Source organism: Pristis pectinata, chromosome 1, assembly GCF_009764475.1.
Source record: "Pristis pectinata isolate sPriPec2 chromosome 1, sPriPec2.1.pri, whole genome shotgun sequence".
NCBI lineage: Eukaryota > Metazoa > Chordata > Chondrichthyes > Rhinopristiformes > Pristidae > Pristis > Pristis pectinata.
This window is the reverse complement of record NC_067405.1, coordinates 45,624,780-45,651,221: the sequence shown is the minus strand read 5'-3', so window position 1 is coordinate 45,651,221 and position 26,442 is coordinate 45,624,780. Positions and strand designations below refer to the sequence as shown.

At 40.4% G+C, this 26,442-nt stretch overlaps 1 protein-coding gene across 1 annotated transcript in view; it reads left to right on the top strand.

The window, feature by feature from the left end:
* dnah9l (dynein, axonemal, heavy polypeptide 9 like) overlaps positions 1 to 26,442 on the top strand; it is a 242,026-nt gene that overhangs the window by 196,841 nt on the left and 18,743 nt on the right. The window contains exons 64-73 of the mRNA XM_052029683.1: positions 2,872 to 2,994; positions 3,101 to 3,305; positions 11,955 to 12,119; positions 13,477 to 13,617; positions 13,698 to 13,868; positions 14,106 to 14,228; positions 15,416 to 15,609; positions 17,410 to 17,558; positions 23,031 to 23,158; positions 25,234 to 25,461. Coding sequence (XP_051885643.1) covers positions 2,872 to 2,994; positions 3,101 to 3,305; positions 11,955 to 12,119; positions 13,477 to 13,617; positions 13,698 to 13,868; positions 14,106 to 14,228; positions 15,416 to 15,609; positions 17,410 to 17,558; positions 23,031 to 23,158; positions 25,234 to 25,461 — 1,627 coding nt within the window. The remainder of the gene's footprint in view (positions 1 to 2,871; positions 2,995 to 3,100; positions 3,306 to 11,954; positions 12,120 to 13,476; positions 13,618 to 13,697; positions 13,869 to 14,105; positions 14,229 to 15,415; positions 15,610 to 17,409; positions 17,559 to 23,030; positions 23,159 to 25,233; positions 25,462 to 26,442) is intronic.

Genomic DNA, 26,442 nt, shown 5'->3' with positions numbered 1-26,442 from the left:
CACCTTAAAATTATGCCCCCTTGTGTTAGCCATTTTTGCCCTGGGAAAAAGCCTTTGGCTGTCCACTTGATCTGTGCCTCTTATCATCTTGTACATCTCTGTCAAGTCACCTCTCATCCTCCTCCTCTCCAAAGAGAAAAGCCCTAACTCTCTCAACCTATCACCATAAGACATGCTCTCGAATCCAGGCAGCATTCTGGTAAATCTCCTCTGCACCCTCTCTAAATCTTCCACATCCTTCCTTTTATGAGGCGACCAGAACTGAACACAATGCTCCAAGTGTGGTCTAACCAGAGTTCTACAGAGCTGCAACATTACCTCGCGGCTCTTGAACTCAGTACCCCACCTAATGAAGGCCTTAATAACCCTATCGACCTGCACAACAACCTTGAGGGATCTATGGACATGGACGCCAAGATCCCCCTTTTTCCTCCACACTGCTGAGAGTCCTGCCATTAACCTTGTATTCTGCCTTCAATGTCCAGAAATCTAGTCATCTGTGTTATGACTGAGCCTCCACAGCTCTCCAAGGTAGACAATTTGAAAGGTTTACCACTTGCATTGTGAAGTAGCTTAGTGAATTTCAGAAGGCATTTGCTAAAGTCCCCCACAAAAGCTGGAAAACAGCATTGAATAGTGATTAGGAAAATTGAGGCTTGTGGAATTAAAAGATCACTAGTATCATTGATGAGAAATTGGCTTAAAGACAAAAAGCAAAGAATAATTGTGGTGTTCATGGGTGTACCTTTTCAAAGAACTAAAAGTCATGAAATGACTTTGATATATTGCTGCATCAGTGATTGCTGTTTAATTCGAAAATTGCTGCCTTCAATGAAATCTGTTCTGTCGTTATTACCTTGTCTAAAATCAGAATCAGGTTTATTATCACTGACTTATATGATGTGAAATCTGTTGTTTTGCGTCAGCAGTACAATGCAGAGACGTAAAAATTACTATAACTTACAAAATAAATAGTCCAAAAGAAAGGAATAATGAGGTAGTGTTCATGAGTTTATGGGCCATTCAGAAATCTGATGGCAGAGGGGAAGTAGCTGTTCCTCAAATTTTGTGTGCGAGTCTTCAGGCTCCTGTGTCGCCTCCTTGATGGTAGTAATGAGAAGAGGGCATGTCCCGGGTGTTGAGGGTCCTCTGTGATGGAAGCTGCCTTCTTAAAGCACCGCCTTTTGAAAATATCCTCGATGGTGGGGAGGGTTGTGCCTGTGATGGAGCTGGCAGAGTCTACACCCCTTTGCAGCCTCTTGATATCCTGTGTATTGTGTCTAGGTGATCATGCTTGCAATAACACCAAAGGAAAAAAATAGACACCATGCTGAGTTTGAGACGTTGTTGCTTGTGAGTGTGACAGGTGGCAGAGATCCAATGGTTGCAGACTATTATTTAAGAATCTTTTACATAAGATGATGCTGGCTGACCTCAGTGAAAGTAGAATTCCTTGCTCTTGCGTAGGCATAGAACATTGGGATGAAAATCAGAAAACTACAGGGATCAGAAGTTTGAAATAAAAACAGGAAATGCTGGCAACACTCAGCAGGTTAGGCAGCATCAAGGGGTGACCCTGAGCTTTCTCTTGTCTCAGTGAGATTATGACTGTGTAAATAGTTAAAATCATAATTTCCTATCTGTGAATAGCAGGTATAATTTTATGTAGGTGAATAGTTTTATATAGGCTAAATTTTTTTGAAGGCAAAGCAGTATAGTATATAGTGTTTGTGCACTTTTAAGAACAGTGTACCACATAGTATGGCCCTAATGCATTGGGGAGGATAGTATCAGACTCTAAGAAAATGTAGGCTGTCTGATACTATCCTCCCCAATGCCAGATGATATGTGTGAAATGATGCAGTTTGGCAGAAAGAATAAGGACAGACAATTCAAGGTCCTGCCACTGCCCAGGGTCTAATGCTAGATCTCGAGATACTTTGGGCCAGCAAGCAAGAGCCTTGCACCTGGTTCGGATAGTGGGCAGTAATCCCATGGCAATAAAATTGGGGCCATTGAAAGTTAAGGCTAGATAACTTTCCTTCATTCCTGTCATGAAGAGAGAAAGAGAAGCAGTTTAAGTTCCATGTTATGTATGATATCTAGTATATTTCAACTGTAGCTCAGTAATCTCAGTCAATTCAGACTATAATTGGTAATTATGATTGGCTTTGGTACTAGTATCTGAGGCCTGAAGATATGAAAGTTTTGGGTACAATAGGGACAGATGGTGGATGATTTTAACATTGAACTTCGCTCCTGTCTGACTAATTTGGTCTGCAAAAGAATTTCCTGAAGGACTAAGGGCACAAATGTCCAGCATTTGCCACCTTTGCTGGTGACATTGTGGAATGAGGTGGGACTTGGCAGCATGCTGATATTTAGTGAAATTCCTGTAAATTTCAACAGTGTGCCTTGTCACTACCACATTCTGGTGGATATGGGCTTTACCAAATTTGTAAGTCTGTTTCAATTGTAGTAGTCAGTTCTGAATCCAGCGCTGACCATAAAAATAATCATCTTCCAGCAAATACACGGTGTTTAGTGGGATAAGTAAATCTCTGTTGGCCCAGCAAATAGTAACTTCCTCCTCATTCTCCTAGCTGAACCAAGTTACACAAATTCAGACACTGATCTTCACTTGCTTTACATAAATGCCCTAATTCTACTGATATTGTGAATGCTTGTATCTGTGGATAAACATCCTATAGTCTGAAGGTACAAAAATCCGTGACTTCCTGTCGTAGCTTTGTTTAATGACAAGCAACCACTTTTTGGTTCATTGGTGTAGTTAATGTTACTATTCATATCACTAAGCCTACTGCAGATATCTGAAATCTTCCATTGACAATCTTGTGCTTCATTTAATAGGTACATGGATATCATAGAACAAGCACTTGGTGTGGGAGACATTGTTTTAATAGAAAATATGGAAGAGATGATTGATCCTGTGCTAGACCCATTACTTGGAAGGCACACTATTAAGAAAGGAAGGTAACATTATATTTTAATCAATGCTCTTTAATAAGTGTGTCTGCAATTTGTGTTTATATAAAATGCAAGTACAGAAACATAATTCAGCTGATTATTACTTTTTAAGGTCCATTCGAGTTGGAGATAAAGAATGTCCATTCCATCCCAATTTCCATTTGATTCTGCACACCAAACTGGCTAATCCTCATTATAAACCTGAAATACAAGCACAGACTACGCTGATTAATTTCACAGTCATCCGTGATGGCCTAGAAGACCAGATACTTGCAGAGGTGGTGAACTTTGAAAGACCTGATCTGGAACAACTGAAGGTAATCAGCTTGTTGCTTCTTTTCTGAACACCATTCGACATAATTATAGAAAATGCTTGAGATGCTTAGAAGGTCAGGCAGCATTTGTTTGAGGGAACCATTAACTTGAGAGTATTTTGCTTTTGCACAATAGCTAATGGTTACAGAGTAAGAGTGGGCATTTTCTTTGGATAGGTTTCATTTTCAAATTCACAATAAATACCAAAAATAATCCAATGGATATATTATTGATTTTTCTATTATATCCAAGTAAAGAAATTTCTGTCAAAAAAAATGTAAAAGAGCAAGATCTTAAAACCTGATCAAACAATGCAATATATCACATGGTTGGAGAAATAATCAGAGACTACTATAGTTTCAGATTATGTTGTGGGTGTGTCTAGAGGGAGAAGTTTGCGTCTATTTTGTTGTAGCCTATTCTTGTAGAATGTAGGATGTCAGAATGGATCCAATATTAATACGAAGATAGAATTGTGTGAGTGAAATTGTTAAATCAACTGATTCTCTTGGAAACAATAGACCATACTGCAGATGCTGGAAACTGGAGCAGCAAACAATCTGCCGGAGGAACTGAGTGGGTCAAGCAACATCTGGTGGGGGGAGGGAGTGGGCAGTGAAGGAATTCTCGATGCTTCTGGTTGAGACCCTGCATCAGGAGTGGAGAGGGAAGATAGCCATTTTTAAGAAAAGAGGGAGAGAGGTGAGACAGTGGTCCACAGATGGCAGCTGGCCCAAGTATGGGTGGGAGAAGATGGCCAGACAGAGTAGGGGGAGGGTATGATGGGGGCAGAAGGCTGGAGTTGGGAGACAGAGGCAGGTGGGTGATAGTGGGTGACAGACAAGGGGGAAAAAAAGCAAATGGAGCTAGATAAGAGGAGGGTGGTGAAGGTGGATACAGCTGCTGGAGGGTAATAAGTGTGAACACAAAGGTTACAAGTGCTGGACTCTGATAAGTAAGGAAGGTGATAATGGGAACCATAAAGGGAGAGAAGAAGGGCAGATGGGGAAGGGAATCTAGTTGGTGAAGTGTGTGGGTAGTAGGTGGATGGAACCAGGAAGGGGAAGGGCATGGGAAAGGCAACAGAAGTGCGAGGACTGAAGGTGGATTGAGAGGACAGAGAGAGGGCAAGACAAGAGGTAAGTACACCTGACACTGGAGAATTCAATATTCATACCATTGGATTTTACACCACCCTGGCAGAATATGAGGTGTTGTTCTTCTAGTTTGCATTGGGCCTCACTTATGGCAGTGGAGTAGGCTGAGGGTGGACAGGTTAGTGTGGAAATAGGAAGGGGAGTTAAATGGTATGCAACCAGGAGCTGGGGATAGCCTTTGCTCTGCAAACCTGTCTGTGCTTTGTCTCATTGATGTGGAGGAGGCTACATCAGGAGTACCAAACACAGTGGACTAGGTTGGAGGAGGTGTACATGAATTTTTGCCTCACCTGCAAGGGCTGTTTAGGTCCCTGGATCATGATGAGGGAGGACGTGCATGAACAAGTGTTGCTTCTCCTGTGGTTGCAGTGGAAGTGCCGGGGTCATGGAGGGGTGGGTGGGGAGGGAGGGTTGAGGAGACCAGGGAATCACAGAGAGAGTGGTCACTGTGGAAGGTAGAAAATGGTGGGGAAAGGAAGATGTGGCTACTGGTGGGATCCCATTGATGCTGGTAGAAATGACGAAGGATGATATGCTGGATGGGGAGGCTAGGAAGGTGAAAGGTGAGGACTAGGAGAATTCTATCTCTACTCTGTTTGTAAAGAGGGTGCACGTGGGGGGATTCTATATCTGTTCTGTTTGGGAAGAGATGGTGCACATGTAGAAATTTGAGATTTTATGAATGGATACAGTGCAAAAGAAGCGCCAATGTTCAATAGCGCTTCTCTGGAACTATTGGATGGAGGGGAAGAAAGAATGTAGCAGTGGGAATAGAAAAACTTGCCATTTTTACAAGAAGGTGAGATGAGTTCTGCAATTCACTCTGCATGCAATCCAACAGGATTACTGGAATTTCACTGCATTGGGACACCGGGAAATTCGGCACCTCAAAATGATTCTAGGGATTTTGCTGCTCAGGTAAAGTGTGGCTTCTTCCATCTCTTGGAAGAGAAGAGAAAGCCAGTATCCTATGAGTGAGAAGTGCCTAAGTGAACGAGAGATATTCTGTGATAAGGATTACTGTGATGATGGGGCTTTCTGTATCATAAGAAGGATCACATGGATGAGCCAAAGCGAGCTGACTTAGCTGAAAACTTAAAGCTTCCAAAACACACTGAATATTTCTGTGACAATCAACAACATTTTAAAGCTTTTTACTGATTCTCAAAAATATGACTCTTAAAACTTTTTAAAACACTCATTTGAGTGAGCTTTTAAATAGCTTGTTAATTCAGATTATTAACTATTGGAGTTTTTTTTAAAGTCCAGGAAATATTTAAGATGTTTAAACTAATAACCTATCAGATAAAAAAAATTAATTTACTAAACATTTAGGAGGCTCTCAAAGCCATTCCCTTCCATTGAAATCAAAAATAAAATAATGTTTGGGCCACACTTTGTATGGGCAGAATTCCCCATTGAGGGCGAGGGATTTAACACATATACCCCCTCCCGTGTTGAGCTCCAAAATGAGCCCAGCAATGGTGTGCGACTCGCAGCTCAAATGTCATTAGTGACAGCAACCTGAGGACTTAGATATTTGCATCGTCACACATGGAAATTGCAATAATCTGGGCTAAAGATCGTGTCATTGCTACACAGTATACTTAATGGATAGTACTTAATGGATAGTATCTTACTTGCTGCAGAATAATAGGTCATTTGGCTCAACAGGTCTGTGCTAGTGTTATACTGTGCACATTGTCACCTTTCATCGCTCAATAAGCCTTTCAACATTTTCTTTTGTTCCTTTCTCACAATTATGTAGCTTGCCTTTGCGTCTATCTGTTGTAGTCACCTTCATGATCTCTGGATAAAGAAATTTGCCCTAAATTCCAAACTGGATTTACTAGCTCGATTTTTTTTTTCTTTAGAGCCTCTAGTTCAGGTTTTCCCACAAGTGAAAAATCATTATATCTTTCTAAAACAAAATGGAAAATGGTAAAGATACTCTGCAGGTCAGGCAGCATCTGTGGAGAGTGAAACAGAGTTCTAACAATGGGTCACCTTTCATTAGAATTGATGGATGGCTATCTACCTGAAATATTAACTCCAGAATTTTCTGTTTTCACTTCCCATTTCCAGTATTTGGAGCTTTTTGCTTTTGTCACTTTTGGAGTTTTGTCACTTTTCATAACTTGTATTAATGATCTGACTGTACATGTTAATGATACTGCCTGCATTTTGCAGATGACCTGAAGATTTGTGTTAATTTCAAAACCCTTGAGGCTTGAGAAAGATTACAGTTCATTCTAGATGTGAGTTGTTTATTTTTCCACATGTTTTCCAGATCTGGACATCACTGCCAAGACCAGCATTTACAGCCCACCACTAATTGCCTTGAGAAGGTGGTGTTGAGCAATGGGCCTGTGTCTGGTGGATGACATTTAATTTAAGTGCATTCTAGTGATGTGCAGATGGGAAAGACTAATGCCAGGCATATGTTTACCAACCTAAATTAAAAGCTGTGTACCACAAAAGCCACCTAAATATTGTTGAGCATGAAAGGTTCAAGACCAGTGCTGGAAAGCAATGGCAAGGTAGTTGTTTTATCAGTTAGGATGATCCAATACAAAACTCAATAATTGTAGTTTCCTTCATTAGACCTGAGCTAGATTCCATGTAGAATACATTGTCCAGTTTTGGTTCCCTCACAAGACGGGGGAGTTCTTAAGGCCCAGAACAGGTTTGCTAAAGGTTACTAGGTAAATAGTTTGAAAAAAATCTTAGCTATCATAGACGTTAAGAGCTGGAGCATTTTAGTCAAGGAATGCATATACTTTAGAATGACACTTTAAGTGTTGTCACCCTGTGGAAGAAGTGGGTAGTGATGTTCTATGGGGATCAGACCTGGGACCACTGCTGCTCACAATTTACTCTGGAGTCAAGAATACAACTTTCAAATGTGCAGATGATACCAAACTTGGGACTATATTGGCAATAGTTTATGGGAATGTGGAACTCACTAGTTCAGGGAATGTTTAAAGTGAATAGCGTTTAAGGAGAGGCTGGATGTCAATGTGAGTGAAAAAGCTGTGAAAAATGAGTTGTGAATACTTAAAGCACATAAAAAGCTCTTCAAATAATGGATCAACAATGGCATGGAGCTCAGCTTCCAAAGGCAAGAATTGTTTACATACTATAGTTCAGCTTCTGAGGTTCAGATGACCTTGGTTCTGAAATATAGTCACCATTGTCACCAATAGTTTCCATATATTCCTAAAATTAACTCCATTCCCACAGGATGAGGAGATTTGTTGAATGTGAGGTACACCATTGTGGCAAGAAAAACTGAAAACAGTGTTGGGACTATGACAGAATCTTGACACCAATCTTCACTGAGGTTGGCATTATTGTTGACCTATTAGTTAGGATCATGGTGTAAGATGGAAACAAATTTCTGTGGAGTGCACCACAGATCCTCTCAGTCAATGGAATCAATGGTTTCAGTGGGGTTGAAAAAGACCAAGTTTAGTAGGTTTTGTTTTAAGAGTTGTTCTGTGGAGAAGGTGTCCATTATGTCTAGGCGGATGGAAACCACAGAGTGAGGAGCTATCCTTTGGCCACTAGGAAGAGACAGCTGAGAAATCCTCCAGCGATAACCTACAGGGAGATCCCTCTTTATTTATCACAGACTTGTCTCCTTTCTTGAAGATGGTCACAGTTGTGGCATCTCTAAGGTTCCCTGGATTATGCTCCTCTTCTCAAATGCGATATTGAGCTTATAAGTTCATCAACGGATACTGTCTGCATCTGAGGACTTGTTAATTTTTAGTTGGAATATGGCCTTTCTTGGTATCATGTCAGTCTAGAGTGGCAGCAGAGCTAGATGGAATAGACTGCTGTGAGTTGGAGTCCAGGGCTATCAACACCAAGGACAGGTTCGTGTTGAGGATGTCTTTGAAATGTTCTTTACAGTGGGTGTTGACTACCTTTTGTATTGTTGATACATTCACCTCAATTCTTGGTTATTTGTGACATGGGGCCTTTGATGACGGTGCTGAAGAACCCATATGCCTTGTGGTTGTCAACAAGTTGTTGAGCCTTCAGCTCTCTTTCCATTCACCATCTGCTCTTCAGAATTGGATCTTCTGCTGAACTTCTGTCTTCAGTATCTGTAGAGCACTTTCATTTCAGGAGCGTTTTATACTGCAGACAAGAAGAAGGGATTATACTTTAATATCTGTAGAACAGTGAACCTCTTCCAACTTGCCTTTGCTGTACAACACTGATCATAGAGTCATACAGCACAGAAAACAGGCCCTTCAGCCCAACTTGTCCTTGCCAACCATGTTGCATAGCGAGCTGGTCCCATCTGCCCATGTTTGGCCCATAACCCTCTAAACCTCTCCTATCCATGTGTTTATCTAGATTGCTTTTAAATGTTGCTAATGTGCCCACCTCAACCACTATTTCTAGCAGCTCATTCTAAATATGCACCACCCTTTGCGTGAAGAAGCTCTACTGATGTCCGTCTTAAATCTCTCATCTCTGATCTTAAACCTTTGCTATCTTGTTTTTATCACCGCCTCCCTGGGAAAAAGACTATGTGCTTCCACCCTGTCTGTTCCCCTCATGATCTTGTATACCTCTATCAGGTCATCCCTCAATCTCCTACATTCCAGGGAATAAAGTCCTAGTCTATGCAATCTCTCCTTGTAACTCAGGCCCCCAAGTCCAGGCAACAACGTGATAAGTCTTTCCTGTACTCTTTCAATTTAATAACATCTTTCCTATAACAGGGTGAACAAAACTGTACACAATACTCCAACGGCAGCCTCAGCAATGTCTTAGACAACTGCAACATAACCTCCCAACTATACTCTGACTGATGCCCTGACTGATGAAGGCCAGCATGCCAAATGCCTTCTTCACAATCCTATCTACTGTACCTGTATCACTGCTTTCAGTCAACTATGCACTTGCACTCTGAGGTCCCTCTGTTCCTTAAAACTCCCCAGGGCCTTATCATTCACTGTTCAAGTCCTACCCTGGTTTGATCTCCCAAAATGCAACACCTCACATTTATCTGGGTTGAAAGCTATTTGCCAATCCTCAGCCCACATACCTAGCTGATCAAGATCCCCCAACTATACTCAATCCTTGACTGATGAAGGCCAGCGTGCCAAATGCTTTCTTCACTACCTTCTTCATAATTTTTCATAACCTTCTACACAGTCTACAACACTACCTATTTTAGTATCATGTGCAACTTACTAACCAGACCTTCACATTCAAATAATTTATGTAAATTTTACAAACAACAAAGGTCCCAGCACCGACCCCTATGGCACACCACTAGGCACAGGCCTCCAGTCTGAGAAACAACCCTCAGCCATCACCCTCTGCTTCCTACCACTGAGCCAATTATGAATCCAATCCACTATCTCCCCTGGATCCCATGTGATGTAACCTTCCAGACTAGCCTGCCATAAGGGACCTTGTCAAAGGCCTTGCTAAAAGTCCATATAGACACCATCCTACCTTCATCTACTTTCTTGGTTACCTCCTCAAAAAAACTCCAAGAGATTTGCTAAACACAACTTCCCATGCACAAAGCCATGCTGACTGTCCCGATTTGGACCCTGTCTCTCCAAATGTTGGTGGATCCTGTTCCTCAGAATCCCCTCAGCAATTTACCCATCACCGATGTCAGACTCACTGGTCTGTAGTTTCCTGGCTTGTTTTTGCTATCCTTTTTAAACAATGGTACCACATTAGCCTCTCTCCAGTTGTCTGGAACCTCACCTGTGGCCAGATAGGAAGCAAAAATCTTTTCAGGGCCTCTGCAATTTCTTCCCTAGCTTCCCACAAGGTGTGAGAATGCACCAGGATAGGCCTTGAGGATTTATCTACCTTAATGCACTTTATGACCTACAATATCTCCTCCCTGCTAATTCATATGTGGTCCAAGGCAATATCACCCATTTCCCCCATTCCCTTAGCTTCCATTGTTTTCTCCATAGTAAAAACTGAAGAGAGATTTCCATTAAAAATCTCACCCATTTCCTTTGGTTCCACAAAAAGATGGCCATGCTGATCTTTAAGGGGACCTATTCTCTCCCTAGCCGCCCTTTTATTCTTAATGTACCTATAGAATCTCTTGCAATTTTGCTTCACCTTGCCTGCCAGATCCCTCTCATCCTCTTTTGCCCTCCTAATTTTCCCGTTAAGTGCACTCCTACACTTCTTGTAGTCATCAAGAGATTCACTAGTTCCCAATTGCTTATGCGCAGTGTATGCCTCCCTCTTTAGCATCAATATCTCTCGTCAATCAGGGTTCCCGAAACCTGTCAACCTTGCCCTTCATCCTAACAGGAACATGCAGGCCCTGAACTCTTGACATCACACTTTTAGAGACCTACCACTTGGCAGACGCTCCTTTCCCTGCAAACAATCTCACCCAATCAACTACTGCAAGATCCCACCGTATGGCTCCAACATTTGCTCTGCCCCAGTTCAGTACTGTACCCTGTGAACCAGTCGTATCTTCCCTTTAACTATTTTAAAACTGATAGAATTATGGTCACTGGACCCAAAGTGCTTGCTGACAGACACTTCGCTACTTGCCCTACCTCATTCCCCTGGAGGAGGTCCAGTGTTGCACCTTCTCTTGTTGGTCCCTCTTCAAATTGATAAAGGAAGCTTTCTTGGACACATTTCATAAATTCCACTCCATCAAGCCTTTTACACTGTGGTTGGCCCAGTCAATATTAGGGAAGTTAAAATCTCCCACTCATACTATAATATTTACAACTAGTGGCAATCCCTCTACATATCTGCTCCTCCAATTCCCAATGACTACTGGGGGGACCAAAAGTACAATCCTATCAGAGTGACCATCCCCTTCTTTTCTATGTTCTACCCATATGGCCTCACTGGATGATCCCCCAAGAATACCCTCTTTAATGACCATTGTTATGTCCTCTTTCATCAAGAAGGCAACTCCCCCTCCTCTCTTCGCTGCACCTCTGTCACGCCTTTAGCATCAGTATCCTGGAACATTGAGCTGCCAGTCCTGCCCTTCCTTATGGCTGTGGTATGTAGAAGAGTCTGCACATTGACTTCATCGGTCAACTCAGAACCCACAAGTTAGGATGGAGAGAAGTCATCCTTGATGCTGAAGGACTGTCCAAGAAGATATTAATCGCTGGTCTAATGTTATAAATTTGTAATAGCATTTTGAATTACTATCAATTGAATATAATAGGAACTGATGGTTCGTGTTTTAAATGTTGCAACACATTTACACTCCTTGCTATCTCAATGAAATTATTTTTCTGTGTGGTTTCTATGTGGTATTAAATTGCTATCACCATAAAAGTGATTCAGCACTCAAAAAGTCATAATTGACAGTGCTATAAATCTAAAACTGCTGGACTATTACTTATAAACCTACTGCTGAGATGAAAAGGTTATGTTGCTACTCAGTTTGTTAGAAATAGCATCAGAGAAATTAGGAAATAGCATCAGAGAATTCCTTTGTTTTCTTAGTCTGACCTCACCAAGCAACAGAATCATTTCAAAATTGAACTGAAGTTACTTGAGGATGAACTATTAACACGGCTTTCAGCTGCAGACGGGAATTTCCTTGGAGATACATTACTGGTAAAAAATCTTGAAACCACAAAGCATACAGCAGCTGAAATAGAAATGAAGGTATGGAAAAGCAAATGAACACAATATTAAGGGTTTGTTGCTAAAAGCTTGTCCCAATTTCACTTGCAAGTGCATTGCTTAACTGTTTCTGAGTGGTAGAAGGTGTATAATCCAACCATCATTTTATAAAATGTAGCTGCCACTCAAAGTTCCTTTCTTTAAAAAAATTAAGCTTGTATATCTTCAGTTTATACAATCATAGAATTCTTGTTCCCCAGTCTAACGCCAAATCATGCAATCTAGAAATGTAACTTCATGTGATCCGCAGCTATGTGTCTAATGCTATATCCTGTCCATCTATCTCCATGCTGCCTCTGCTCATTTACTGCTGAAACCTCATTCATGTCTTTGTCACATCCAGACTTAAATTTTCCAATGTGATATTGGATAACTTTCCATCTTCTTTCCATAAACATTGGTTCATTGTAACCTCTACTATCCATATCTTATCTGTATCAACTGAGCTTATCCGTCACTCTGGTCATTGTTATTCTGCATGACTGGTTTCTCCAGTGCGTCAGATTTAAAATTCTGATCCACGTCATTACATTACATCACATTCTTTGTCCTTTCCACTCTGCAACCTTCTCCAAGCCAGCCTTCCCTTTGAACTTCCTGACTCTGACTTCTGCTACATCACTTTGTCTTTCCCTTTGTCTTATTGAGAACGTAGCTGCCTTGATCTATCTCTGAAATTTCACCTTGCAATCTCTCTACTCCTCAGTGAATTCCTCTTTGAATCCTTCTTTTATGGCCAAACATTTTAGTCAACCCTCTCAATATATTCTTCGATTCAATCTTCTTTTGATTTAATGGGATCCTAATGATGAGAGCTAAACAACTTGAAATGTGTTGCAGCATGAAGTATCATAAAACCACATTTGAAGTAACATTTTTATGAGCCATTGCTTCACTTAAATAAAAAATAGTTTTAGAGCAAAACCATATAGAAATGTCTGAAGTCATCAGGGAATTGTGTTTTAATTACATTTTCAAGTTAGTTTCACAGATCAGAAAGACACACAACTCAAATCTATTCTATACTTAATTTTCACCATGACTGGCTCCAACAACCTTAGTTTAAAAAGTAAGGTTGACTAGGGCTCTCACTCCTGAATCTCGGTCCACAAATTCCTTGGAAATGAGTATGGGTGGGTTTAGGCTAAGGGCAGAATCTGAGGTGGCTGTGATGTGCTACATGTGGGTTTGCTGTCAAGAATTATGTGTAAATATTGGCCTTTTGAGCAAGGTGCCAGCATACAAGGGCACACAGCTGATTATTCTGAAAAGTTGGAGATTGAAAATTGTTTAAAAATATACTTGATGCCACAGCCTAATTGTTAATTTTTCTGTGTAGGTGCTTGAAGCTAAATTCAACGAAGTAAAGATCGATGAAGCTCGTGAACATTATCGTCCTGTAGCTGTCAGAGCTTCACTACTCTACTTCATCATGAGTGATCTTAATATGATCAATCCTATGTACAGATTCTCACTCAAGGTTAATATTAATTTTTGCATGCAATTTGTACACAACTTTCACAGTCACAGTAAATAGCTAACAATTTAATTATCCTTTAGGCATTTGCTGCTGTGTTTCACAAAGCTGTACAACAGGCTGAAGAGGCCGATGATGTTCGTGAGAGGGTGACAAATCTAATCGATACAATCACATACTCAACCTTCATTTATGTTAGCCGTGGATTATTTGAAAGGGATAAACTTACCTTTATGACTCAGCTGGCATTTCAGGTGTGCATTTGAAATGTTTAACTGAAATTTGGTCAGCACTTATATTTTTGTTTCTAAAAATATTAATGGACACTTAGTGAATAACTTTGAAATTTGTAGAGTTTTGATATTCCCATATCAGGTATACTAGGGATTAGGAAAGTAATATTTTGACTGCATGCTAGGATTGGTTGTAGGATTGGATATAAAATAACAGTTCATGTCAAAATAATGTAATGTCCAATTTTCCTTGTATAGCTTTTACTTTTGAAAAAGGAAGTAGATGCTCATGAACTTGACTTCTTGCTCAGATTTAATATTGACCATAATTACAACAGTCCTGTAGACTTCCTGTCAAACGCAGCATGGAGTGCAATAAAGGTACATACTTGTATCTAACAGTCTTATTTATTTGCAAAAATCATAGTAGAAGTAAATGACATAAAGATTTTAAAGGAAATTGCTCACCAGCAGCTGTGTATTTGTTCTTTAGATCTTGCATATTTTTTGTCAAAATATAATTAGCAATTCAAAAAACCATAACTCAGTAGTACTTGGTAATAAAACTATCTTTTCCTTTTTGAAGATAATGGAGTTGATCTTGTTATGCGTTTTGCTCATTATCAAGGTTGAACACAAGAACAAAGAGGGACTCTGTCCTGAACGCAATGATTCCATAAATATGCCTAATCACATTGATTAGATAATGTTTTTAAGCACCTAAAACAGCTATTAAAACACTTGCATGGGTTAATCAGGGCTAAATGGTTGTTTTACAATACTTTCCAGAAACTGGGTTGCCCTAAGCAGAGTGGGCACTGGGGCCTGGCTGTTAGACAAGTCAGAAAGATAATGTTGGATAAATGAAAGCTGAGCTTCCTGTCAAGGTGTGATAAGTGCTGAAGGGCTTATGCTGTTCATACACAGGGGCCTTGGATTCTCCTGCTTTAGTCACGTGAGGAATCTATTCTCACACACCTGAAAAATGACCATAAGGAATTTCTACACCATAGGTTCAACTATGAATTTAATGGGCTGAACTGGGAAATCCCCACATTTCCATGTTTAGCCAAGTAAATTCTCAAATTCACATGCATATCTGAATGTGAAAATCCCTAACCTAACTGATTCCAGCTGGCAGTGGGTTTCCATTCAAAACACCAAATGAACAACCCTGTACTAACACTGCATCTGGGTGCAGAAATGCAGATTAAAGATGGAGCAGCAACATTATTTTCCAGATTCCAGACCCTTGTTGCCTCAGTGTGGCTCCCAGCTGAGAACACAAGAATATGCAATTAATCCTGATAAATCCTCTTTTATATCAAATATTTATTACCTTTAATAAATAAATTAGGAAGGGGTATAAGATTCTAAAAAGTTAGAATGTTCATAAATGGAACATTCTGATGAAAGGTTATTGATCTAAAATGTTAACTCTGTCTTCTCACTATGTGACTGCTAAGAATTACCAGCATTTTCTGTTTTATTTTGGTGTTGGACTTTGATGTTTTGCAATACTATTAATAAAATAGAAATGTAATCCCTACTTATTTTTATGTCCACAGACAATGAGCTTCATGGATGAATTTCGTGGTTTGGATAGGGATATTGAAGGTTCAGTCAAACGTTGGAAAAAATTTGTTGAATCTGAATGCCCAGAAAAAGAGGAGTTTCCTCAAGAATGGAAAAACAATAGCTCTCTTCAGAAGCTTATTATGATGCGTGCTTTGCGTCCAGATCGTATGACATATGCAATAAGGTAATCTGATCATTGTGCAGTAGGTTATAATTACTTATTTTGTCGAACCTTAAAGTACTTAACACCTAATTATTTATATTTTGATGGTGACATACAGTTGTAGTCTATGTGTGATCTTGCTTGAAATATAAATGTTGGCCAGAAAACTTATGTAGTATTTATTATGATCCAAAGTACTCATTAGCTAATGAAATACTTGTGACACTGTAATATTGGTAAAACAGATGCCTATAGAGCTATTTCTTTTGCCTTGAAAAAACATGGAGAATCCAGAATTACCTCACATTTGCAGTTGATTGGTTCTTTGAACTCCTTGTCATTCTCATCAAATCAGTCCCAATTTTCCTTGGTAGAGAAGTCAAGGGTCTCTTCACAGGTACGAGAAATTGTAGACTTCAGAGCAGCCCAGAAACTGTAGAAACTTTGTGCCTCCTGGAATCTGGGAGTTGACGGGTTTCTGTAAGGTGCTGTTTGAGAAGAAATTCTTTTATGAGATTCGTGAGACACACTGTTGCTGTAGTGCTTATGTTGATGATGCCTGACATGCCTCACTCAATGTAGCAATGTCAGTATCAAAGTTTCTGAGTTCCTGAGCTATAATAGCAGAGCAGTATTCACATTTTTTGCTGTTGGGATTGTCTACAAAGGTCGTTATGCTCACAACTTCTCCTTTGATTTCACTCACTTTCTCTTGATTAAAAGTGTACTCTGGGAATTCGCATGGGCCCAAGCAATGCCTATCCTTTTGTTGGATATGTGGAACCATCCTTGTTCCAGGCTTATTCAAGACCATTCCCCCAATTCTTTCTCCAATACATTGATGACTGCCATATCCTGTACCCGTAAAGAACTTGAAAATTTCATCACTTTTGCTGACAATTTCCATCCTGTTTTCACATTTATGTAATCCATCTCCAACATTTGCCTTTCTAGATCTCTCTGCCTCCATCTCAGGAGATAGACTGGTCACTAACATGTTTTACAAATCCACAGATTCCCACAGCTACCTTGACTGTACATCTTCTCACCCTGCCTCCTGTAAGGATGCCATTCCTTTTTCCCACTCTCTTCATCTCCATCACATTTGTTCCAATGCTGAGCCCTTCCACTCCCGTGCTTCTGAAATGTCCCTCTCCTTTCTGAAACATGGCTTCCCCTCTGCCATAGTGGAAGTAGCTCTCAACAGGGAAGGTGCTGGGCCCTGAGATCTAGGAGGAAATAAGTGGCTTGAGTTTAAAGGTTTGGAAGACAACTTGATGGAGGAATATGCCTGGGATCACTCAGGGAAGAGTGTGAACTTTAAAATGAAGGATTAATTAAAAAATTTTTTTGAACAGTCATATTACCAAATTTAAATGAGTGATAATGAACAAATATGCCCAATGAAACTTAAACCAGGCTTGCAATCCATGTATAATATTATGCTTAGGCAACCAAAGCTGTGCTGAACCCAGATGAGTCTGGTCAATAAAGTGACCCAGTTTGGATAATTATTGAGGCCAGTGATATGGAGAAACACAGGGGAAGTAAGGTAAATGATGTGCAGAAAAAAGGAAATATAAACAAAAGCAATAGCAGCTGTTGGGAAAGTGACAGCTAGTTTTACATCCAAGAACAATCATCACACAACCTCACTGCAAACTGAAGCAACATTTTTAAAATCTTGTTTCACTTCTAATGATTAAACTTTGTAATGTTCCTTCAGTTTCTTTTGTCATAAGCAATGTTATTTCAGCATTTATCCCAAAGGATTTGTGACTGTTAGTGTTTGCAATAAACTTATGATGTATGCTTTTACAGAAAATTTGTGGAAGAGAAGCTTGGAACAAAATACATTGAAGGTCGTCAGACAGAATTTATTAAATCATTCAGAGAAAGTGGTCCTGCATCTCCTATCTTCTTCATTCTCTCTTCCGGGGTTGATCCACTGAAAGATGTAGAGGCCTTGGGTACGTATGCTACTAGAACAGTCACAGAGATATAAACGTTTCATAGTGGGTAGTGCATGTCCATTCAGTGAATCACTGTGCTGGAAATTGCAAGCCATGTAGACGTTGTGTAATTCTAAGGACGCTGTGGTAACCAGTTAAAAGAAAACAAGAAGCTAGGACAATCTTTTTATACCATTTTCCTTTTGCTTCCTATTGTTCTTCTGTATTCAAATAAACTAATTATTAAATTCCATATAAAAATATTTATGGTGTTTGCCTTTGCCCTGACAGCTGCAGGTGATTAAAAACATATATTTCAATAACCCTCAGTGTTTTTTTAAAAAAAATATCCTTCCAATATTGTTCAAGTGATAATTAGCAGTCTTATTGTTTCCACCAGTTGATGACTTAGTAACAGTGGGCCGGATGAGACTTACTGACCAAACTTGCTGCTGTGGTGCCTGCTTGCTCATCCTATCTGTCTGGATAGGAAGGGAAGGAGAACCAACAAGCTGACCTCTTATTGCTGAAGAGTTGTCACACTCAGCAACCCATGCGTAATGAATGGGACTCAAAACATCCTGACTGCATTTTGACTGTAAAAGGCCTTCGAACTGTTTTTAAATATTTCCGATGAAGATATTTAAAACTGGTTCAAATAGGCTTAGTGTCTATTTTGTAAATTATTTATTAATTTTTTAAAAAATATTAATTTTATAAAATATCTTGCTGTTTTAGAAATTAATTTGAAACCTTATTACTAAGGATCAGCAATATCATTAAAATAGTTGAGGTGACGCTCCTTACACCAGCAGTCCCTGGCATGTAGTTGAGGGACAGATGTATTTCACATCTGGCACTGAAGTCAGTGATAAGCTGAAGAGTAAGCAGAACGTAGCTGGCATTTATGTATGGAACTGAAAGTAAATTTGTGCAATCTGGCCCATCATTTCACTATCATCCTTCCACTACATAGATTTGAAATATTTTACATCCCCTTTTTTAATTTTGACTTGGTTCCAGGCTAGAAATGCTAAGGTGTCAGAAAAGGTATGTGAATGCAGTACTGCTCGGTGGCCATTGCAGCAAAATTTAGTCACTCATGGGGCTCAAGCTGATCTTTTATTCAGGTGATCTTGGCACTGGCAAAACCCAAACTGAGCATCAGTAAGCAAATTATTGTTGAATAGTGCTGCTTGAATGGATTGTCAACACCTTCCATCATGTTGCTGATTGCAAGGAGAGTTAGCGTTACTTGATTGGATGTACTGTATCTTGGGGTAGTCAGGGATCTAATTCAGGCAAAGAGGTGATTAGAAGAGGGTAAGGGCTGGGAGTTGGGCAGAGAGTTGATTAGGGGATAGGATGGGAATTAGGTAGAATAGGTGTGAGGTGACCTTGAGGACATCACCTGCGATTTGGTTGTGAATGTTGAGAAAACTACTTAAAGAGGACCATTCTGGAAATCAGGTGTTGGACTCGACAAGAAATTCGGTATGGTCAAGCCCCTTTTAATTAACAGCAAGCAGCCCTAAACCATCTAGTTGAGGCTCGCTTTTATGTCTGAATTGCAGTTTTGTCCAAAATATGCATTGCAGCCTATTTGAAAACACTATACATTTCCAGTGGTCTCTTGCACACGAATGTAAAACACCAGATGGACACACCTCCAACCAGAGCAAATATACCTAGCACAAAATCAAATTTTGACAGAATCCAGTCATGTGGAGAACAAAAAGGTTGTGCCAAACAGTTGGATCTTTAGGCTCTAATTTTTTTTTTATCAAACCCTTCATTATGAAGGGTTTGATAAACTATGAATCAGGTTTTTTTATATTTAGAAACTCAGACCTCAAAATGTAGAACAATTTTAGCATTAAATTCAGAATAAAATCAGAGGGAAAATGGCATTTGTATCAATTTTTCATGAGTATTTTTTTTCACCCATCTCAAACTTGTGTGCCTTTTCTATCCACGTTCCTTCATTCAGTGTGTAAGTATGCACTTCAACTGCACAACGTTTGTAATATAGACATTCTACATCATCACCTTCTGTTGCATTTCCTTGCCTTTTTAAAAAAAACTGTATTCACTGATGCACAGTATTCCACCAATTTGTAGTTTCTGTTCATTGTGATCAGAATGCCATGAAACATTAGAGCACAACACCAAATATCTCCAGTCTACCTCAGCAGCAACAGTCATTTCTAGTGTTAACGAAGGAATATGCAGGAATTTGCAGAATGCAACTATTTAAGCCCTTAGGCAATAATAAAATGCTACACTGTGTGAAGCACTGCTTGAGGTTTATAAGAAATTTGATACCATATAATTTTGGTAAAAATGTTTTTGTGGTAATCTTATTGCAGATCTTGTCATTTGCACCTTGTATGTCATTGATGAGGTAAAATGTAAATATTCAAGTATGAAGCTGCAATGAATGCTTCAATTCCAACAACTACAGTGGCCTGAGTACATATACCTTGCATAAATACATAAACAGTCACAAGCTCTATATGAAGTATTGAATAATGTAATTTTGCTCTTGGTTTCTTTATGCTTCCTGTGACAAGAGGGGAGCAGAGCTAAATGAGAAACAGCTATCTGTGGCACTCAAAATAGGTGCCATGATGCATATCTATTACATTCATGATGCCATCAAGTGTATTACGTGGTGTACATGCAATTATGATGACAGAACAAGAGAAATTTGGAATTTTTTTGTTTTTACTGATATCCTACACACAAAATGATGGTGGAACAAAGATAAATGGTAAATTTAATGATTCTTGACCATAACTTGTCACATGAATGAAACTAGAAATGTCATTTTGCTGGACTCCTATTTTACTGAAAGGTACCTTCAACAATATGCAATACTCCCACTTGTGCCTTACAATGTCAAATTTGAGGTCCTGGCAGTGATGGTGCTCCCTCGGTGAGGGCCGGCGCTGGGCAGCGCTCCCTCCGTGAAGCTGGTGTGACACGGAGGCTGATGGCAGCAGCACTTAATCAGCAGGTTGCCACTGGGAAGGCAGCAGGCTGGAGAGTGGGTCTCAAGAGGGGGTGAGGGCACCTGGTCCCCCTCTGTCTCAACTCTCTCCCTATTTACCCTCTTCCTTATGTTGGACCCCCTCTCTACAGCTCTGGCCACTCATCCTGTTGTCTATTCCAAGCTCCTGGACCCAGTATTCCCTCATCTGGCTGGGTGGGCTGTGCTGTGTGTTGGTGAGCAGGTAACTAACCGGTCTGGCACAACCATACCAGCACACTCACCAACTTCTGCACAGCCCCATGTGCTCTCTGAGTGCCCTTCCCATTTTACCACAGTAATTTCACTGATTGCAGCCCCCACCAACACCGTCCATGCAGGAACCAATCCAAAATAGCTGCCACCTCACCAGAGTTTGAAGCAGCAACCACCTGATGTTCTGAGCGCTGCTGTGCAACTCAGATTGCAGCCCTCACAGCTATGGAGTGCTGCCCAAAGGGACTTGCGGAGGTCCCCAGCAGTTCTGCAGATTGCAGTAAAACTCTGATAGTCAAAGTTGAGTTTATTGTCATATGCACAAGAACATGTGCGCACAGGTGCAATCAAAAATTTTCTTGCAGCAGCATCACAGGCACATAGCATCATATAAGCAGCATTCACAAGAAAAAACATAAATTAAACATAAATATACACAATTTTTACAAGAAAAAAAACACAATTAGAACAAAAAAAAAGCAAAGTCCATTTTAGTGCAAGGTGATCAGAGTGGTCATAGTATTGCTAAACTGTAGTGGTGATTAGGGTTTTGACAGTTGGTTCAAGAACCGAATGGTTGAAGGGAAGCAGCTGTTCTTGAACCTGGTGGTGTGGGACTTCAGGCTTCTGTACCTCCTGCCCAATTGTAGTTGTGAAAAGATGGCATGGCCCAGATGGTGGGGATCTTTGATGGATGTTGCCTTCTTGAGGCAGCATATCCTGTAGGTACTACTGATGGTGGGGAGGGATGTGCCGTGATGTATTGGGCAGAGACCAGCATCTAATTTTTCAGAAGTCTTGATAGTCAAATATCTGACTCGCACACACCAGTCCAGAATGTGAGCCAGGGGCCTGGAGTGTGGCCAGGGCTCAAATGAAGACTGTGCGTTGGGTGTGTGGCTGGTGCCAGGGTTGGGGTCCAGAACACCAGGGGTCAGGAAGGTAAGAAGGTTTGCGGTGAGATCCAGGGTCCAGAGTGCTAGTATATTTTCCATTCCTTTTAAACTCACTGGAAAATTTATTATACTGTTGTATATATTTAAAAGGTGAAATAAAAGTTGGTTTAGGTATTGGTTGGACTAACATCCTGCAGTCCAGAAATTCTGCTATTCCAGCACCATCTGGTCCCAAACTAACAGATCTTCCAGTGCCAGATTATCGGGGTTTTACTGTACAAGGTGTGCTGAGTAGCAGTAACTCTAAATCTGCTGTCCCCTATCAGGAAGAAGCATTGGTCCTCCCACCACTCCCACTCCAGCAAAGATTTTCTTCTACCCATCAGCCAGCTGCTGTCATTCATGCAGAGATGATGTTGTCTGAAACCTGACCATCCAGGTTCAGTGGAAAGCCATTGGGAAGAGGGAAACTATTGAGAGCCAGAGGGATCTTGGGGTGCAAGTCCATAGCTCCCTGAATGTGGCAACACAAGAGGATAGGGTGGAAAAGAGGGCATACATCATTCTTGCCATTATTGGTCAGGCCATTGAGTATAAAAGTTGTCAAGTCACATTGCAGCTACATAAAATGTTGGTTAGGCCAACTTTGAAATATTTTGTGCAGTTCTGGTCACCACATTACAGAAAAGGTGTGGAGGCTTTGGAGAAGGTGCAGAAGAGGTTACCCAGGATGTTGTCTAGATTAGAGGGCGTCAGCAGAGAGGTTGGACAAACTTGGATTTTTTTTTTTACAGAGTGTCACAAGTTGAGGGGCAACCTGAGATAAGTATATAAAATTATGAGAGAGGCATAGATAAAATCGATAGTCTTTTTCCCAGGGTGGGAATGTCAAACACTAGAGGGCACGGATTTAAGGTGAGAGGGAGAAAGTTCAAAGGAGATTTGCAAGACAAGTTTTTTTTGCACAGAGAGTGGTAGGTGCCTGGAATGTGTTGCCAGGAGGGGTGGCACAAGCAGACACCATAGCAACATTTAAGAGGCATTTAGACACATGTAAACAGGCAGGGGATGGAGGGGTATAGACCATGTGCAAGCAGATGGGATTAGTTTAAATTGGCATCATGTTTGGCACAAATGTCATTGGCTTAAGGGCCTGTTCCTGTTCTATTTTCTATTATAACACCAATGTAACAAACATGATTCTCATGCTTTTTGTTATTGCAAGTATGTTGAATGTGCTGGTGTCTTTAACATTAACATATGGGGGCAATGCACATAACCTTTAGAAAATATTCATTTGGTCAAAATTATTGCCTAAATATTGTTGTATTATATCATACTTTGCAGGAAAAAAACTTGGTTTTACTATTGATTCTGGAAAACTCCACAATGTATCCCTTGGGCAAGGGCAAGAAGCAATTGCTGAACAAGCTGTGGTAAAAGCTTCTAAAGAAGGACACTGGGTTATCCTGCAGGCAAGTTAAGCTGCACTGTAATGTGTATCTTTTTTTCATAATTTGAAGTAAACATTGTTTTGTGAAAGGGAAGTCACAAATGACCAATTGATTGGAATTCTTTGACGAAGCAGTATGTGGATGAAGTGGAACCAAAGGATATACAATAGTTGGAGTTCTAGAAGATATTTGATAAGGTGCCACATCAAAGATTATTATGGAAAATAAAAACTCAATGATTTTGTAACCAATATATTTTCATGAATGGAGGATTGGCTGGCTAAAGGCAAATAGAAAGTAGGCAGAAATGGGTATTTTTCAGGTTGACAAGATATAATGAGTGATGTGTTACAGGGCTTCAACTTCTACAGATTGTAAAAATGACGAATGAAAGCACCAAAAGTATGAATGCTATATTTGCTGATGACACACAGATAGGAAAATAAGTTATGAAATGTACATGAAGAGCCTACAAAGAATATAAACAGATTAAATGAGTGTGGAAAAAAAAACTGATAAATGGAATATAATGTAGAAAAATATGAAACTGTCCACTTTGGCAAGAAAAATAAAGGAAGCATATTACAGTCAAAGATACGGCATGGAAACAGGCTGTTTCAGCCTATAAAGTCCACACTGACCATCATTTATACTAATCCTACATTAATCCCATTTTTTCATTTTCCCCACATGCTTATAAACACCCCCTGTATTCTACCACTCACATATGTACTAGGGGCAATTGACCTACAAACCTGAATGTCTTTGGCATGTGGGAGGAAATCTGAACACCTGGAGGAAAACCATGCAGTCAGAGAGAGCACAAGCAAACTTCCCGCCGACAGCACCTGCAGTCGGGATTGAACCCAGGTCTCTGGCACTGTGGAGCAGCAGTTCTACTTACTGCACCACTCTGCTGCCTCAGTGGTATGACATTGAGATGCCTTGAGATGCAGAGGGATCTTGGTTTTCTCGTGCAAAGTTCACAGAAGGCTAGTATGCAGATATGGCACGTTATTAAGAAAGCCAACAGGATGTTTTGACTTATTGTTAGGTGAATTGAATATAAAAGTAGAAAGTTGTGTTTCAATACTATCTTTTTCGGCAGTTGGGATTGAGGATAACTTCTACAGTTTTGTAGGTTCTGAAGTGACTGATGAGGTCACTGTGTGATTGCCAACTCTTCCAAAAATTGGGCAGGAGGTACCTGACGTGGTCAGGTAGTTTGTAAGATGGTGTCTTTCTTCCATGATCTACACGAGTCTGCTTTGTGCTTCTGATGCACAGCCAAGGTTCACAAACCATTCAAAATGCAGCTTCCCCAGTTTGACTTATCATGGACCATGGATTCCCAAGAGTTGGTACATTTTCCAAGGAGGTTGTGAGCACATTCTTGAATCCTTTCCTCTGATCACCTGGTAAACTCTTCTTGTGAAAGTTCAGAACAGAATGATTGGTTCTGGAGTCTTGTGTTGGTCAAAATGAGGGAGGTTTTGCTTCAGTTGTACAGGGCATTGGCGAGCCATCATCTGGAATACTGTACACCGTCTTGCCAGGTGGACAGAGGAGGTAATTTAAGGATGTTCTCAAAACCACGTTAGGCCTGTATCTCCCTTTACACCTTGGTTTTGGTCTCCTTACCTACATTGACTCCAGGGATTCTCTAGCCTATGGTGACTCAAAGTGAAGAAGGAACATTTAAGATGGTATTGAGAACCTCAAGGCATTGCAGTGGGAGGACACAGAGGCCCCGTGTAGGTGGTGGAAGGAATGCACTATTTCACAAACTTACCATCCACTTGGCCTGGCAGCCACTGCCTGCCCCATCTATAGAAGAGTCTGTGGTTTCTATTAGCCACCACGGAACCTGCAAAACCAGAGTGGATGCAAGGCATCCTAGATCCTGAGGAAGTGCCTCAGACTATGAGAGCAGTTTGTTCTTCTTTATTGCAAATGTTTCATTTTTAAGAAAAAAAATTGTATTAATATTTGATAATGCGATATATAAAATTAAAAACTTTGATTTGTTAATTTAAAAATATAAAATTTGTTGGTATGTAACGATCTTTAATGACAGACGTTCAAATTGCCTGCAGAATATTCACTTAGTGGCTAAATGGCTCAACATTTTAGAACAACTTCTTGAAAAGTGCAGTGAAGGATCCCATCCAGACTATCGTGCATTCATGAGTGCTGAGTCTGCTCCAACTCCTGAAGAGCATATTATTCCGCAAGGAATCCTTGAGGACTCGATCAAAATTACCAATGAACCACCAAATGGAATGTTAGCTAATCTCCATGCAGCTTTGGATAATTTTGATCAGGTATGGCTAATATTATTTCAATATTTTGACAGACCGTAAAGATTGATTTGCAGCTGAAATATTCCGTGCATGGGCATAAACAAGAATGGTGAATTGGGAAAGTGGCTTGTTTCACAAAATTGTGTTAAAATTTCTGACAATTTTCAGTGCAGGACATTCAGTTTTGCTTGTGGAGGAGGGAAGATGCATTTGCTTTGTATAATTACGTTAGCCTTTTATGTGAGATCCTTTATCATTACAATGCCAGTACATATATGATTTCTTGCATCATAGTCATAGAGAGATACAGCACAGAAAAAGGCCATTCATCCCATCAAATCCACACCAATCATTAAGCATTCATTTTTATACTAATCCTACCGAACCCATGTTATTCTTCCCACATTCCCATCAACTACCCCCACCCCGCCCAAGATTCATCAACACACCAGGCTCAATCGACAGTGGCCAATTAGCCTACAGGTTTTTGGAAAGTGGAAGGAAAATGGAATACTCAGGAAACCCGCACAATTATTGGGAGAATGCGCAAGTTCCACACAGACATCGTTGGAGGTCAGGGTTGAACCCAGGTCGCTGGAGCTTATGAGTCAGCAGGTCCACTAGCTGTGCCATTATGCTGCCCATTTGCTCCTTTCAAACTAGTATACATTTGCAGTTCTACGGATGTTTAAAAATAGCTAGTACCATCATGTATTGGATCCCCACCCTGTTGACCTGTATCAAAGATAGAATGGGAATTGGTGCCTAAGATAGCTCCTCATTACTGCTCTCACCCATGTCTTGTTGGGTGTATGCAGAGTTGGAACCAAATGCTTTCTGACACTGAATGAAGGGAAAAAGAATCAAGGTCAATCACTGGCCTTGTTTCCTTATGGTCAACTTATAGTCAACTTATAGTGACGTTGGTGAAGGTCACCAGTCTGTCTCTGCAATTGGAAATGAGCTGGGACTTTTGGACTCAAGAACGGAAAGAGAAATTTT